Raw genomic sequence first — 18,706 nt, forward strand, 5'->3', positions numbered from 1 at the left:
ATTCCCGGGATTGCAGTAGGGATCCGTGTAGGGAGCAGGGAGAGTGGAAGTGGAGGGCAGAGAGGAGAAGGGCAGCAATGGAGGGTGGGTGTACGGGGCATGTAGAGAGCAGCGCTGGAGGGTGAGTGGTGTAGGGAGCAGCGCGGGAGGGAGGATGTAGGGAGCAGCGCGGGAGGTTGAGTGTAGAGAGCAGGGAAGATGTAGGGAGCAGCGCGGGAGGGTTGGTTTATGCAGCAAAACTTACTATTTAATCCAGCTCTGCCTGTTGGTACCTCCCCAGATAGTCTCCATGTGTGTTACGCATGAATATACAGTGACCGCGCCGGTGGCATTTCAAATGCAGCGCTGGCTGCCAGCCAGTCAGAACGGGCAGTCCGGCAGACAATCAGGAGACGCTGCTGCGGCCGCTTCCCTGATTGGTTGCCGGTCCGCCAGTTCTGATTGGTTGGCAGACGCGCGACATTTGAAATGCAGCCGGCGCAGTCAGTGTGTGTATTCATTCTGTGCACCTCATCTTTAACACCGCGCTGCCACCCGGGCCGTACAGCTGGGCAGGGCTGTGCTATAGTGCTTAGTGCTGCCCGGCAATAGTGCGCATGAGCAATGCAATCCCGTGAATCCCGGGATTGGAGGCTCCAATCCCGGGATTCAAATCCTGGTATTTTTGGGCCAGAATCCCGGGATCCCGATATACACACACACACACACACACACACACACACACACACACACACACACACACACACACACACACACACACACACACACACACAGTCGAGTCACATTATTATGACCACCAGCTAATAGCCAGAGTAACTGCTTCAGAGCCCCATATGCAGCAGGGTTCGCTTAATTGTCATTTTAGATATGCGTAGCCCTCCGGTTCATTTTGATGGTGAGCTGCCCCACTGTAGCGTGTCGGTCGGCCCTCATGCACCTTCGTAGCTGACGTTCACCTCTCAGATAGATAGATAGATAGATAGATAGATAGATAGATAGATAGATAGATAGATAAGGGGGGTACACACTAGGCGATTTCTGGATAAAAAAATAAACTATAACGACATTTATATCGTTATTGTTTATTTTTTGCCTGAAATCGTCCAGTGTGTATGGCGGTGATATTGGTGAACGATGAACGATGCACGCTCAGCACGCCGTTCAGCGATCATCAATATTGAGCTGACATGCTGCTCAACCCGTCAATGTCAGGCTGAGTTGCATGTCCGGGAATGCCGGCGGTGACATCACTGATCGTTATTGTTGAACGATAATGTTCAGTGTGTACGCACTAGGGCCCTCATTCCGAGTTGTTCGCTCGCAAGCTGCTTTTAGCAGCATTGCACACGCTAAGCCGCCACCTACTGGGAGTGAATCTTAGCTTCTCAAAATTGCGAACGAAAGATTCGCAATATTGCGAAAAAACTTCTCTGTGCAGTTTCTGAGTAGCTCGACTTACTCTGCCAGTGCGATCAGTTCAGTGCTTGTCGTTCCTGGTTTGACGTCACAAACACACCCAGCGTTCGACCAGACACTCCTCCGTTTCTCCAGCCACTCCCGCGTTTTTCCCAGAAACGGTAGCGTTTTTTCACACACTCCCATAAAACGGCCAGTTTCCGCCCAGAAGCACCCACTTCCTGTCAATCACATTACGATCACCAGAACGAAGAAACAACCTCGTAATGCCTTGAGTAAAATACCTAACTGCATAGCAAATTTGATGAATTTGTATTAATTGCTTAATACAGGTTCTGGCGCTATGACTTGTGCTGGTTCTCTAAGCTGCTATCATGGTGAGAGACAGTCAATCTCTCATATAACTAATAATGACACATAAAAAAGAAAAGATAGCGCTGACAAGTTTTCTAAACACAGGTGTTTTCATAAAATAAATCACATTTATTTAGTGATACTCAGCATATATCCATAAAATAGTTTTGCACATATAAAACCATAAGTTTAAGAGCCTCTTATAGCCAGTCTCTGACCATCGACAATAGATGTAAAATAAGCACACCTATTTATAATGGTAAAGTCCCTCTGACCGGTCACAATATCAACAGGATCCTTAATACTGATTTGCAGACGTATCCAATCTTGTATCCGTAGACTTTTTTATGCATAGCAAATTTACTTGGCACAGTCGCACTGCGGACATTGCGCATGCGCATTAGCGACTAATCGCTCTGTTGCGGAAAAAAAAATAACGAGCGAACAACTCGGAATGACCACCTATATCGTTGAACGCTATACTGGTCAACGATATAGTTGTTCACCGCCGGCATTTAAACATAGGGTAGTGGGTACCCGTCTATAGATAGATAGATAGCAATGGTGAAATGCAGGTGATGTAGGTTGTTATTTCTAACTTCAACAGGTTAATCAATCATTTCAGTTGCTATAGGTTAGAACTGTCAGTAATCAACGGGTGTGGAATAGCTCATAGACAGTTAAAAGACAGACAGTCATTAGTTAGACACTATATGGTCGACAGTCAAAAGTCAGACAGGGTCAAAAGTCAGACAGGGTCAAAAGTCAGACAGGGTTAAAAGTAGAGATGAGCGGGTTCGGTTTCTCTGAATCCGAACCCGCCCGAACTTCATGTTTTTTTACACGGGTCCGAGCGACTCGGATCTTCCCGCCTTGCTCGGTTAACCCGAGCGCGCCCGAACGTCATCATCACGCTGTCGGATTCTCGCGAGGCTCGGATTCTATCGCGAGACTCGGATTCTATATAAGGAGCCGCGCGTCGCGGCCATTTTCACACGTGCATTGAGATTGATAGGGAGAGGACGTGGCTGGCGTCCTCTCCGTTTAGAAATTAAAATAGATAGGAGAGTGAGAGTGAGACACTTCATTTACTTACTGGAGCTTAGGAGGAGTTATACTAGTGACTGATGACCAGTGACCTGACCACCAGTGCAGTTTTATAATTTATTATTATTTAATAATCCGTTCTGTTCTTGTTCTCTGCCTGAAAAAAACGATACACAGTGACTCAGTCACACTCACATACCATATCTGTGCTCAGCCCAGTGTGCTGCATCATCTATGTATAATATCTGACTGTGCTCACACAGCTTAATTGTGGGGGAGACTGGGGAGCAGTTATAGGTTATAGCAGGAGCCAGGAGTACATATTAAACAGTGCACACTTTTGCTGCCAGAGTGCCACTGCCAGTGTGACTGACCACTGACCACTGTGACCAGTGACCTGACCACACTGACCACCAGTATAGTATATTGTGATTGTCTGCCTGAAAAAGTACACTCGTCGTGTGACTTGTGTGGTGTTTTTTTATTCTATAAAAATTAAAAAAACTCATTCTGCTGACAGACAGTGTCCAGCAGGTCCGTCATTATATAATATATACCTGTCCGGCTGCAGTAGTGATATATATATATATTTTATATCATTATTTATCATCCAGTCTATACTAGCAGCAGACACAGTACGGTAGTTCACGGCTGTAGCTACCTCTGTGTCGGCACTCGGCAGTCCATCCATAATTGTATACCACCTACCCGTGGTTTTTTTTTTCTTTCTTCTTTATACATACTACATCTCATTATCATCCAGTCTATATTAGCAGCAGACACAGTACAGTACGGTAGTCCATGGCTGTAGCTACCTCTGTGTCGGCACTCGGCAGTCCATCCATAATTGTATACCACCTACCCGTGGTTTTTTTTTTCTTTCTTCTTTATACATACTACATCTCATTATCATCCAGTCTATATTAGCAGCAGACACAGTACGGTAGTCCACGGCTGTAGCTACCTCTGTGTCGGCACTCGGCAGTCCATCCATAATTGTATACCACCTACCCGTGGTTTTTTTTTCTTTCTTCTTTATACATACTACATCTCATTATCATCCAGTCTATATTAGCAGCAGACACAGTACAGTACGGTAGTCCACGGCTGTAGCTACCTCTGTGTCGGCACTCGGCAGTCCATCCATAATTGTATACCACCTACCCGTGGTTTTTTTTTTCTTTCTTCTTTATACATACTACATCTCATTATCATCCAGTCTATATTAGCAGCAGACACAGTACGGTAGTCCACGGCTGTAGCTACCTCTGTGTCGGCACTCGGCAGTCCATCCATAATTGTATACCACCTACCCGTGGTTTTTTTTTTCTTTCTTCTTTATACATACTACATCTCATTATCATCCAGTCTATATTAGCAGCAGACACAGTACAGTACGGTAGTCCACGGCTGTAGCTACCTCTGTGTCGGCACTCGGCAGTCCATCCATAATTGTATACCACCTACCCGTGGTTTTTTTTTTCTTTCTTCTTTATACATTACATACTACATCTCATTATCATTCAGTCTATATTAGCAGCAGACACAGTACGGTAGTCCACGGCTGTAGCTACCTCTGTGTCGGCACTCGGCAGTCCATCCATAATTGTATACCACCTACCCGTGGTTTTTTTTTCTTTCTTCTTTATACATACTACATCTCATTATCAACCAGTCTATATTAGCAGCAGACACAGTACGGTAGTCCACGGCTGTAGCTACCTCTGTGTCGGCACTCGGCAGTCCATCCATAATTGTATACCACCTACCCGTGGTTTTTTTTTTTCTTTCTTCTTTATACATACTACATCTCATTATCAACAGGTCTATATTAGCAGCAGACACAGTACGGTAGTCCACGGCTGTAGCTACCTCTGTGTCGGCACTCGGCAGTCCATCCATAATTGTATACCACCTACCCGTGGTTTTTTTTTTCTTTCTTCTTTATACATACTACATCTCATTATCATCCAGTCTATATTAGCAGCAGACACAGTACAGTACGGTAGTCCACGGCTGTAGCTACCTCTGTGTCGGCACTCGGCAGTCCATCCATAAGTATACTAGTATCCATCCATCTCCATTGTTTACCTGAGGTGCCTTTTAGTTGTGCCTATTAAAATATGGAGAACAAAAATGTTAAGGTTTCAAAATTAGGGAAAGATCAAGATCCACTTCCACCTCGTGCTGAAGCTGCTGCCACTAGTCATGGCCGAGACGATGAAATGCCAGCAACGTCGTCTGCCAAGGCCGATGCCCAATGTCATAGTACAGAGCATGTCAAATCCAAAACACCAAATATCAGTAAAAAAAGGACTCCAAAACCTAAAATAAAATTGTCAGAGGAGAAGCGTAAACTTGCCAATATGCCATTTACCACACGGAGTGGCAAGGAACGGCTGAGGCCCTGGCCTATGTTCATGGCTAGTGGTTCAGCTTCACATGAGGATGGAAGCACTCAGCCTCTCGCTAGAAAACTGAAAAGACTCAAGCTGGCAAAAGCACCGCAAAGAACTGTGCGTTCTTCGAAATCCCAAATCCACAAGGAGAGTCCAATTGTGTCGGTTGCGATGCCTGACCTTCCCAACACAGGACGTGAAGAGCATGCGCCTTCCACCATTTGCACGCCCCCTGCAAGTGCTGGAAGGAGCACCCGCAGTCCAGTTCCTGATAGTCAGATTGAAGATGTCAGTGTTGAAGTACACCAGGATGAGGAGGATATGGGTGTTGCTGGCGCTGGGGAGGAAATTGACAAGGAGGATTCTGATGGTGAGGTGGTTTGTTTAAGTCAGGCACCCGGGGAGACACCTGTTGTCCGTGGGAGGAATAGGGCCATTGACATGCCTGGTCAAAATACAAAAAAAATCAGCTCTTCGGTGTGGAAGTATTTCACCAGAAATGCGGACAACATTTGTCAAGCCGTGTGTTGCCTTTGTCAAGCTGTAATAAGTAGGGGTAAGGACGTTAACCACCTCGGAACATCCTCCCTTATACGTCACCTGCAGCGCATTCATAATAAGTCAGTGACAAGTTCAAAAACTTTGGGTGACAGCGGAAGCAGTCCACTGACAACTAAATCCCTTCCTCTTGTAACCAAGCTCACGCAAACCACCCCACCAACTCCCTCAGTGTCAATTTCCTCCTTACCCAGGAATGCCAATAGTCCTGCAGGCCATGTCACTGGCAATTCTGACGAGTCCTCTCCTGCCTGGGATTCCTCCGATGCATCCTTGAGTGTAATGCCTACTGCTGCTGGCGCTGCTGTTGTTGCTGCTGGGAGTCGATCGTCATCCCAGAGGGGAAGTCGTAAGCCCACTTGTACTACTTCCAGTAAGCAATTGACTGTCCAACAGTCCTTTGCGAGGAAGATGAAATATCACAGCAGTCATCCTGCTGCAAAGCGGATAACTGAGGCCTTGACAACTATGTTGGTGTTAGACGTGCGTCCGGTATCCGCCGTTAGTTCACAGGGAACTAGACAATTTATTGAGGCAGTGTGCCCCCGTTACCAAATACCATCTAGGTTCCACTTCTCTAGGCAGGCGATACCGAGAATGTACACGGACGTCAGAAAAAGACTCACCAGTGTCCTAAAAAATGCAGTTGTACCCAATGTCCACTTAACCACGGACATGTGGACAAGTGGAGCAGGGCAGGGTCAGGACTATATGACTGTGACAGCCCACTGGGTAGATGTATGGACTCCCGCCGCAAGAACAGCAGCGGCGGCACCAGTAGCAGCATCTCGCAAACGCCAACTCTTTCCTAGGCAGGCTACGCTTTGTATCACCGCTTTCCAGAATACGCACACAGCTGAAAACCTCTTACGGCAACTGAGGAAGATCATCGCGGAATGGCTTACCCCAATTGGACTCTCCTGTGGATTTGTGGCATCGGACAACGCCAGCAATATTGTGTGTGCATTAAATATGGGCAAATTCCAGCACGTCCCATGTTTTGCACATACCTTGAATTTGGTGGTGCAGAATTTTTAAAAAAACGACAGGGGCGTGCAAGAGATGCTGTCGGTGGCCAGAAGAATTGCGGGACACTTTCGGCGTACAGGCACCACGTACAGAAGACTGGAGCACCACCAAAAACTACTGAACCTGCCCTGCCATCATCTGAAGCAAGAAGTGGTAACGAGGTGGAATTCAACCCTCTATATGCTTCAGAGGTTGGAGGAGCAGCAAAAGGCCATTCGAACCTATACAATTGAGCACGATATAGGAGGTGGAATGCACCTGTCTCAAGCGCAGTGGAGAATGATTTCAACGTTGTGCAAGGTTCTGATGCCCTTTGAACTTGCCACACGTGAAGTCAGTTCAGACACTGCCAGCCTGAGTCAGGTCATTCCCCTCATCAGGCTTTTGCAGAAGAAGCTGGAGACATTGAAGGAGGATCTAACACGGAGCGATTCCGCTAGGCATGTGGGACTTGTGGATGGAGCCCTTAATTCGCTTAACAAGGATTCACGGGTGGTCAATCTGTTGAAATCAGAGCACTACATTTTGGCCACCGTGCTCGATCCTAGATTTAAAGCCTACCTTGGATCTCTCTTTCCGGCAGACACAAGTCTGCTGGGGTTGAAAGACCTGCTGGTGAGAAAATTGTCAAGTCAAGCGGAACGCGACCTGTCAACATCTCCTCCTTCACATTCTCCCGCAACTGGGGGTGCGAGGAAAAGGCTCAGAATTCCGAGCCCACTCGCTGGCGGTGATGCAGGGCAGTCTGGAGCGACTGCTGATGCTGACATCTGGTCCGGACTGAAGGACCTGACAACGATTACGGACATGTCGTCTACTGTCACTGCATATGATTCTCTCAACATTGAAAGAATGGTGGAGGATTATATGAGTGACCGCATCCAAGTAGGCACGTCACACAGTCCGTACTTATACTGGCAGGAAAAAGAGGCAATTTGGAGGCCCTTGCACAAACTGGCTTTATTCTACCTAAGTTGCCCTCCCACAAGTGTGTACTCCGAAAGAGTGTTTAGTGCCGCCGCTCACCTTGTCAGCAATCGGCGTACGAGGTTACATCCAGAAAATGTGGAGAAGATGATGTTCATTAAAATGAATTATAATCAATTCCTCCGCGGAGACATTGACCAGCAGCAATTGCCTCCACAAAGTACACAGGGAGCTGAGATGGTGGATTCCAGTGGGGACGAATTGATAATCTGTGAGGAGGGGGATGTACACGGTGATATATCGGAGGATGATGATGAGGTGGACATCTTGCCTCTGTAGAGCCAGTTTGTGCAAGGAGAGATTAATTGCTTCTTTTTTGGTGGGGGTCCATACCAACCCGTCATATCAGTCACAGTCGTGTGGCAGACCCTGTCACTGAAATGATGGGTTGGTTAAAGTGTGCATGTCCTGTTTATACAACATAAGGGTGGGTGGGAGGGCCCAAGGACAATTCCATCTTGCACCTCTTTTTTCTTTAATTTTTCTTTGCGTCATGTGCTCTTTGGGGAGGGTTTTTTGGAAGGGCCATCCTGCGTGACACTGCAGTGCCACTCCTAGATGGGCCCGGTGTTTCTGTCGGCCACTAGGGTCGCTTATCTTACTCACACAGCTACCTCATTGCGCCTCTTTTTTTCTTTGCGTCATGTGCTGTTTGGGGAGGGTTTTTTGGAAGGGACATCCTGCGTGACACTGCAGTGCCACTCCTAGATGGGCCCGGTGTTTGTGTCGGCCACTAGGGTCGCTTATCTTACTCACACAGCTACCTCATTGCGCCTCTTTTTTTCTTTGCGTCATGTGCTGTTTGGGGAGGGTTTTTTGGAAGGGACATCCTGCGTGACACTGCAGTGCCACTCCTAGATGGGCCCGGTGTTTGTGTCGGCCACTAGGGTCGCTTATCTTACTCACACAGCTACCTCATTGCGCCTCTTTTTTTCTTTGCGTCATGTGCTGTTTGGGGAGGGTTTTTTGGAAGGGACATCCTGCGTGACACTGCAGTGACACTCTTAGATGGGCCCGGTGTTTGTGTCGGCCACTAGGGTCGCTTATCTTACTCACACAGCTACCTCATTGCGCCTCTTTTTTTCTTTGCGTCATGTGCTGTTTGGGGAGGGTTTTTTGGAAGGGCCATCCTGCGTGACACTGCAGTGCCACTCCTAGATGGGCCCGGTGTTTGTGTCGGCCACTAGGGTCGCTTATCTTACTCACACAGCTACCTCATTGCGCCTCTTTTTTTCTTTGCGTCATGTGCTGTTTGGGGAGGGTTTTTTGGAAGGGCCATCCTGCGTGACACTGCAGTGCCACTCCTAGATGGGCCCGGTGTTTGTGTCGGCCACTAGGGTCGCTTATCTTACTCACACAGCTACCTCATTGCGCCTCTTTTTTTCTTTGCGTCATGTGCTGTTTGGGGAGGGTTTTTTGGAAGGGCCATCCTGCGTGACACTGCAGTGCCACTCCTAGATGGGCCCGGTGTTTGTGTCGGCCACTAGGGTCGCTTATCTTACTCACACAGCTACTTCATTGCGCCTCTTTTTTTCTTTGCGTCATGTGCTGTTTGGGGAGGGTTTTTTGGAAGGGACATCCTGCGTGACACTGCAGTGCCACTCCTAGATGGGCCCAGTGTTTGTGTCGGCCACTAGGGTCGCTTATCTTACTCACACAGCTACCTCATTGCGCCTCTTTTTTTCTTTGCGTCATGTGCTGTTTGGGGAGGGTTTTTTGGAAGGGACATCCTGCGTGACACTGCAGTGCCACTCCTAGATGGGCCCGGTGTTTGTGTCGGCCACTAGGGTCGCTTATCTTACTCACACAGCTACCTCATTGCGCCTCTTTTTTTCTTTGCGTCATGTGCTGTTTGGGGAGGGTTTTTTGGAAGGGACATCCTGCGTGACACTGCAGTGCCACTCCTAGATGGGCCCGGTGTTTGTGTCGTCCACTAGGGTCGCTTATCTTACTCACACAGCTACCTCATTGCGCCTCTTTTTTTCTTTGCGTCATGTGCTGTTTGGGGAGGGTTTTTTGGAAGGGACATCCTGCGTGACACTGCAGTGCCACTCCTAGATGGGCCAGGTGTTTGTGTCGGCCACTAGGGTCGCTTAGCTTAGTCATCCAGCGACCTCGGTGCAAATTTTAGGACTAAAAATAATATTGTGAGGTGTGAGGTATTCAGAATAGACTGAAAATGAGTGGAAATTATGGTTTTTGAGGTTAATAATACTTTGGGATCAAAATGACCCCCAAATTCTATGATTTAAGCTGTTTTTTAGGTTTTTTGGAAAAAAAACACCCGAATCCAAAACACACCCGAATCCGACAAAAAAAATTCGGTTAGGTTTTGCCAAAACGCGGTCGAACCCAAAACACGGCCGCGGAACCGAACCCAAAACCAAAACACAAAACCCGAAAAATTTCCGGCGCTCATCTCTAGTTAAAAGTCAGACAGTCAAAAGTCAGACAGTCAAAAGTTAGACAGTCAAAAGTCAGACAGTCAAAAGTCAGACAGGGTCATAAGTCAGACACAAAAAAAAGAAATTTTTTTTTTTTTGTGTGTTTTTAAATATTTTTAACTCAAATTTGGTGAAATTCGTCCCCTCGCCACACTTCAGGATCAGTCTCGCTCTGCTCAACTTCGCTCGCCACAAAAGGCAATAGTTTGTGACATGGATAGTAAATGAGGCAAAAGTTGTAAAAAACACAGCAAAACAAAAAAAAAAAATATTTTGTGTCTGACTTTTGACCCTGTCTGACTTTTGACTGTCTACCATATAGTTTCTATAAATAATGACTGTCTATATATAGACAAGAACCCTAATCAACTGTATCTGTTAATATGCATAGTACTGTGTAATGTAACCTTATTTTAACCTAAATGTTAGATAGATTAGTTTAAATAGCTAGGAATAAATTATAAATAGATAGCAATGATGATAAAATATACAGCAGGATGTTAATACTTTGTAGAAAATTGCCAGATATCAACTGTTCTATCTACAAATATGCTTATTTTCACCTAAATATTATACTGTATGAACAATGTTAGATAGATAGATTATAAATATATAGTTAGCAATGGTAAAATATAGGCAGGATGTGACTATCACCTCTGTACTGTACATCATAAACAGTTTATGTGATGTCACTCTGCTTTGGCAGAAATGTCCCTGCTGTGTAGAGATTTATCACATATCCACGTTGTCTGCTGATATGACATCTCACAATGTAAGGTATTCCTATATTAACCTAAATGCTTTATAAAAAATAATGTTCTAGTAATAGAGACAGACAGAGAGAGAGAGAGAGAGAGAGAGAGAGAGAGAGAGAGAGAGAGATAGCAATAGTAACATGCTGGAAGGTTGTGATTTCTAACGTCAATAGGCTGATCATGTGACTCGCTATAGAACTGTCAGTAATCAACAGAATCTATTAATATGCCTACTCTATGTCACTAATACTAATGCATATCTAAAGTACAATGGGCCTAATTCTGAGATAATCGCAGCAGCAAATTTGTTAGCAGTTGGGCAAAACCATGTGCACTGCAGGGGGGGGGGGGGGGCAGATGTAACATGTGCAGAGAGAGTTAGATTTGGGTGGGGTGTATTCAAACTGAAATCTAAATTGCAGTGTAAGAATAAAGCAGCCAGTATTTACCCTGCACAGAAATAAAATAACCCACCCAAATCTAACACTCTCTCTGCACATGTTATATCTGCCTCCCCTGCAGTGCACATGGTTTTGCCCAACTGCTAACAAAAATCCTGCTGCGATCAACTTGGAATTACCCCCAATATTCAATAATACACTATTAAAAATGAATCTCATGAACAGAGATGATCACAATTCATATGTATTGAAAACTAACTTGAGTAGCACTCCATATTTCTTATTGCGGTAATCACGATATTCGAACCATGGCTGGACTCTAAGACGCTCAGGATGTATGCCTTCTACCTGGAATAAGGAGGCAGCATCTTCTGGATGTTGGATGTAAACGCTGTCATATGTTCCCAGAGTCTCCCTGTGTTAAGAACAAAAGCATTGTCTCATAACCATCACAGCTATCTCTATAAAGTCATACACATATTTTATTCCTCTCTTTTCTGCATAAGTAACATAGATATCACTCTAAGGCCCATACACACTAGAAGACATGACCAATGTGGAAGATGAACAATTTCTCTTGAACTTCCCAGAGCCCTGACAAACTAAATTGAGTGTACACACTAAGGGGCCCTACTCATTTGACGATGCGCCGCCGAGGTGCCCGACGGCCGAAACGGCCGACGAGCGACCCGGCGGCAGGGGGGCAGTGACGGGGGGAGTGAAGTTTCTTCACTCCCCCCGTCACGCGGCTGCATTGAAGTGCAGGCAAATATGGACGAGATCGTCCATATTGGCCTGCATGCACAGCCGACGGGAGACCAGCGATGAACGAGCGCGGGGCCGCGCATCGTTCATCGCTGGAGTCTCCACACTGAAAGATATGAACGAGTTCTCGTTCATTTATGAACGAGATCGTTTATATCTTTCAGAAAATCGGCCAGTGTGTAGGGCCTATAAAGGGCCCTACACATTGAGCGATCTGCCGCCGAGCTGCCCGACGGCATATACGGCCGACGGGCGAGCCGGTGGCGGGAGGGGGCAGTGACGGGGGGAGTGAAGTTTCTTCACTCCCCCCATCACCCGGTTCCATAGAAGTACAGGCAAATATGGATGAGATTGTCCATATTGGCCTGCATGCACAGCCGACGGGGCACCAGCGATGAACGAGCGCGGGGCCGCGCATCGTTCATCGCTGGAGCCTCCACACTGAAAGATATGAACGGTATCTTGTTCATTAATAAATGAGATTGTTCATATCTTTGAGTGATATCGCCTAGGGCCTATAAGCAATTTTTCAAACTTGCAAATCTTACAAATCTTTGGAATTGGCACCTTTTTTACATATTTTAATATTGGGGAGGCATTTCTGGGTGTGTGAGCAGAGCTTTCAATAGCACATGCTGCGCCGGGTGCCCGCATACACAATTAACAATGCAACCAGATAAGCAGCACTCCTGTCGAAAGTACCACGCAAGTAAATGGTACTGAAACGTCGATATGTGCTCGGAGAGTTTATTATATAAGACGCCAGAAGTGCTGCTTATCTGGATGCATTATATATATATTACGTTGGTGACACAGTGGAAATATAATTGGTGGGGCAGTGGGAGAATTGAAGGAGACACTGTGCGGCTCCCTTCAGCGGCTCCCGTCAGCTCAGCTAGAATGGAGCCGCTGCTGGGGAGCCGCTGACGGGAAGGGAGCCGCAGCCGCTGCCGGGGAGGGTACCCGCAGCCACTGCCTGCCGGGGAGGGAGCCGCAGCCGGGGAGGAGGAGCATTGTGGACATCGCTCATCGCGGCTCTGTACACACATGTGACAGGCAACCTACAATCAACGAGCACGTGTGCACGCATCGTTGATTGGTGGGCCATACACACTAGACGATGTGAACGATATATCGTTCACAATCGTCGTTATCGTTCAAATCTGCTGCAAATATCGTCTAGTGTGTATGGCCCTTAACCCATCTCCTGCTATACAGACAATTTTAGGCGCATATTTACCAATGTTTTCGCTAATGCCCTGAAAATGAACATTCCTTACCATGGCATCTTGGTCTAGTGTCTGATCTGCCAGGGAGGGATCAGAAGATCCCTCTCTGGCTCGCCTCCCCATACAATGGTCAACCCGACTAATTCCTTCCGAAGATGGCGTTAGGTAACAAGAGACAAACTTAGCTTGTTTATACCTCTTTCAGACCACCAGCTTGTAACTCGGGCTATTGTACATGAGTGCAGGGGAAATATCACGGTTTCAACCCGGGTCGCTGTGCGGTGTGAACAGATTGCTGGGTTTATGCGACTCGTTTCCCATTCACACTGTATGGACGGGCAGCTCTTGGAGACCATCTGATCTCCAAGCACCGCCTCCGCGCGCGTCACTGCTGATGTCACCAACCTGGCAATATGCCAGGCTGGGGCCGCCAGTATGAAAGGGGCCTGAGGCGGGTTGCACCCGGGAAACACTGTGAACGGCTCCCGGATGCGACCCGCTGTTTGTAGTCTGAAAGGGGTATAAGTCGCCCCATAACGCTTTCCCCATACAAAATTATGGGATGGCTGCATTGAGTACTATTTCCCAGAAAGAGGGAGATATCATCTTCTTTAAATAGGTGTGAAAAATCTGCTTTAAACATTCAAAGGATTCATTTGATAAATAGACCCCTTAGTACCTCTCACTCTTTTATCTTTATAATCCTACGCCCTTAGCCAGAACAGTCCCACTTTTCAGGCAATGTCTCGCTATCCCACCAGGATGCCGCAGTGTCCCACGAATGGGGGTGTTTAGAGGAGAACTTTCTCACCTCTACTCTGCTGTGAACAGCAGTACTGTAGGTGAATAGATGTTATCGGCATGCATACGGCATCTATGAAGTGCGAGCCTGGGGGCAGCCCAGAATTGCCAGGAGTGCTGGGCATGCCCCCAAAGTGATGGAATTGAGGAAGTGACACAAGACCACACACCCTTACTGTGAGGCCATGCCTCCTTTTCCGAACACCTGCTTTCGGCACGGTATCCAGTCTTTAGGTTGACCACACTTAGGTTGACAGTATTAGGTCGACCACCATTGGTCGACATGCTTTAGTTCGACATGGTCTTTAGGTCGCCATGGTCAGTAAGTCAACATGGCAGAGGTCGACACATGAAAAGGTCGACATGAGTTTTTCACAATTTTATTTGCATTTTTTTTACTTTTTCATACTTTACGATCCACGTGGACTACAATTGGGAGTAGTAACCTGTGCAGAGCGCAGCAGTAGTGGAGCATTTGCGAGCCATGCAAGAGGATACGATGCACTAATTTGGGTTCCCAGTCACTTTACGAAGAAAACGACACCCAATTTTTTTTCAAACTCATGTCGACCTTTTCCATCAGTGGCGCACCCAGGGGGGGTTTCCCGAGCACCCAGAAACCCCCCTCCACTAGCTGCATGAGTATTATTAATGGCTGTCTAGCGTCCTCTGCAGCCTGCTGTCTTCTTGGTGGCACTTGTAAGTGCAATAAAAGTTTACTTTATTTTAATTATAGTACATATATATCCATGTGCATACATATAAACACACACACACACACACACACACACACACACACACACACACACACACATTATATATATATACATGTGTATATATATGTGTACTGTATGTGTGTGTATATATATATATATATATATATATATATATATATGCATGTTTAATATGCTATGTATATGTGTATATGTATGTGTGTGTGTATGTATATATATGTATCTCCTATATATTTGCCTTGTCTGTGCCTGGCCCTCTAACGCTGGGTGGAGTTACAGGCCTGGGTGGAGTTAGCAGCTCCTGCCCTGCAGCCACGTAATCCCACCACCATCTCCAACCAGGACGCAGCACAGTGTCAGGTACGCAGCACTGCACCGCTGCCACAATCACCCCCGCAAACATATCACAAACTGCTGCCGTGTCGCGGCCACAGAGTCCCGCAGCACGACGCCAGCACGGCCGCACAGCGGACTTCCCTCCCTGCACAGTGACTACAGCCGCCGGCCTCCCTCTCCACACTGCTGCCACATTCAGCCCCGCAAAGTCCCGCAGCACGACGCCAGCACGGCCGCACAGCGGACTTCCCTCCCTGCACAGTGACTACAGCCGCCGGCCTCCCTCTCCACACTGCTGCCACATTCAGCCCCGCAAAGTCCCGCAGCACGACGCCAGCACGGCCGCACAGCGGACTTCCCTCCCTGCACAGTCACTACAGCCGCCGGCCTCCCTCTCCACACTGCTGCCACATTCACCCCCGCAAAGTCCCGCAGCACGACGCCAGCACCTACACACACAAAAACACATCTAAACCCCTCCCCACAACCCCATCTCCACACCCCACACCATTTTTCACTCCCCTAACACTACACCCCTACCCCTGCAACCCAGCAGTACACCAGCCACACCAACTTCACCCATCTAAATAAGCCATCACATCAAGCAAACAACATCACATACAACCCATGCCCCTGCCTATAAACCACCAACCCATCCCCCACCTACCTCCCCCTATCTACCACCTCTACCATACACTGCACCCTCTGTAAACCTAACTTCCACTAACCATTTCACAATCAACACACACCATTTCCCTTACCCAGGCACATTTACAAAGGCTCCTCTGTCAACCCTCCTACAATATACACCATGTTCACCACGCTTTCTACACCACACCTGCAAACAACCAAACCAACCACAGACCACTTTGTCCACAAAACTTCCACCACACACAACATCTTATACACCATCCCACACCTAACACATTCATTCTCTTCTCCATAACCCAACTACTGCTTCAGTACACACCTGCACCACACTCTACCCCGCACCCATCAACGCTGGCACCTCACCAACCCTCATCGCAACGCACAATAAATACCCCCCACCAATCTACCCCATACCTAACACCCATGTAACACACATACACCAATCCCCTAACCCTCCATACACCTGTACACAGCCTTCCCCATCCACAAATACCCTCCCCTACACACACCTCACCACCAATACCCTCCCACATCCACCCATAGTGGCCATGTCACCCAACCACCCATGACACCTTACAACATCCTCAACCCTTCTCCTGGACCACACACCAACAATTTCTACCATTCCTATGTCTCCTGCTCCCTACACCATCCTGCACTGCTAAGCCCAAACATACACACCGTACGACACCCATCCACAATCCTGCCTCATCATCCACCACCCACAACATCTTGACCACCCCATTTACACCTCACAAACAACACTCTCCCTTCTACATCCTCAACACGTCTCTGCGTCCCCTCCCTCCCTGCGTCTCTGCGTCCCCTCCCTGTCGCCCGTGTCTCTGCGTCCCCTCCCTGCCGCCCCGCGTATCTGCCTCCCCTCCCCTCCCTGCCACCCCACCTCTCTGCATCCCCTCCCTGCCGCCCCGCCTCTCTGTGTCCCCTCCCTGCCACCCTGCGTCTCTGTGTCCCCGCCCTGCGTCTCTGTGTCCCCTCCCTGCGTCTCTGTGTCCCCGCCCCGCATCTCTGTGTCCCCTCCCCGCCGCCCCGCATCTTTGTGTCCCCTCCCCGCCGCCCCGCGTCTCTGCAGGGGTTAAAGGGGCGCAGCCCCTTCCGACGGTGTGAAGAGCGCCCGTAGGGCGCGATGAAGCACCTAGTATATATATATATATATATGTAGATATATGTATATATATATATATATATATACACACACACACACACACACACACACACACACACACACAATAGTTTTATGGACCCAGCATATACTGGGTCACCTCAGTCCGCACCCCCGTGATTGGCTTCGCCCAGTTCTGGAAAAACCCCCATGGAAATCCTGCGTTTGTCACTGTCCATGTCGACCTGATCACCATATTGACCTATTTCAGGTGTCGACCTAGTCACTGTCGACCAATAGTGGTCGACCTAATGACTTCTGGTGCACACCTTGTGTCCCTACTTTATCTCCCAGATGTTGGGAGGTATGTATACAGTAGTAACTGATGCAGAACGTTCTCTTGTTCATATCTGTACATAAAGAAAACAGCTCTCTCTCACTCTGCTCACCTCTATATAGTGCCAATTTATCATCACTGAAAATGTTGCATGTTAACCTATTGGCTACAGCTCATACTTGCCAACTTTTGCACACTCTCATCTAGGAGAATCACAGAGGAGATATGCTGCTGATAGGAAGGGGGGAGGGACCCAGTGCTTTGCATCACTATGAGTGATGTGCACCGAAAATTTTTCGGGTTTTGGTTTTGGATTCGGTTCCGCGGCCGTGTTTTGGATTCGGACGCATTTTGGCAAAACCGCCCTGAAATTTTTTTTGTCGGATTCGGGTGTGTTTTGGATTCGGGTGTTTTTTTTTCTCAAAAAACCCTCAAAAACAGCTTAAATCATAGAATTTGGGGGTAATTTTGATCCAATAGTATTATTAACCTCAGTAACCATAATTTCCACTCATTTCCAGTCTATTCTGAACACCTCACAAAATTATTTTTAGTCCTAAAATTTGCACCGAGGTTGCTGGATGACTAAGCTAAGCGACCCAAGTGGCTGGCACAAACACCTGGCCCATCTAGGAGTGGCACTGCAGTGTCAGACAGGATGGCACTTAAAAAAATTGGCCCCAAACATCACATGATGCAAAGATAAAAAAAAAAAGAGGTGCAAGATGGAATTGTCCTTGGGCCCTCCCACCCACCCTTATGTTGTATAAACAGGACATTCACACTTTAACAAACCCATCATTTCAGCGACAGGGTCTGCCACACGACGTTGGTTTGGGCCCCCACCAAAAAAGAAGCAATCAATCTCTCCTTGCACAAACTGGCTCTACAGAGGCAAGATGTCGACCTCATAATCATCCTCCGATTCCTTACCCCTTTCACTGTGTACATCCCCCTCCTCACAGAGTATTAATTCATCCCCACTGGAATCCACCATCGCAGGTCCCTGTGTACTTTCTGGAGGCAATTGCTGGTAAATGTCTCCACGGAGGAATTGATTATAATTCATTTTGATGAACACCATCTTCTCCACATTTTCTGGAAGTAACCTCATACGCCGATCGCTGACAAGGTGACCGGCTGCACTAAACACTCTTTCAGAGTACACACTGGAGGGGGGGCAACTTAGGTAAAATAAAGCCAGTTTGTGCAAGGGCCTCCAAATTGCCTCTTTTTCCTGCCAGTATACGTACGGACTGTCTGACGTGCCTACTTGGATGCTGTCACTCATATAATCCTCCACCATTCTTTCAATGGTGACAGAATCACATGCAGTGACA

At 47.5% G+C, this 18,706-nt stretch overlaps 1 protein-coding gene across 1 annotated transcript in view; it reads right to left on the reverse strand.

Moving 5' to 3' along the window:
* LOC134932228 (cholesterol side-chain cleavage enzyme, mitochondrial) overlaps nucleotides 1-18,706 on the reverse strand; it is a 300,636-nt gene that overhangs the window by 34,417 nt on the left and 247,513 nt on the right. Inside the window, exon 2 of the mRNA XM_063926454.1 lies at nucleotides 11,650-11,805. Coding sequence (XP_063782524.1) covers nucleotides 11,650-11,805 — 156 coding nt within the window. The remainder of the gene's footprint in view (nucleotides 1-11,649; nucleotides 11,806-18,706) is intronic.

This window comes from Pseudophryne corroboree, chromosome 6, assembly GCF_028390025.1.
Source record: "Pseudophryne corroboree isolate aPseCor3 chromosome 6, aPseCor3.hap2, whole genome shotgun sequence".
NCBI lineage: Eukaryota > Metazoa > Chordata > Amphibia > Anura > Myobatrachidae > Pseudophryne > Pseudophryne corroboree.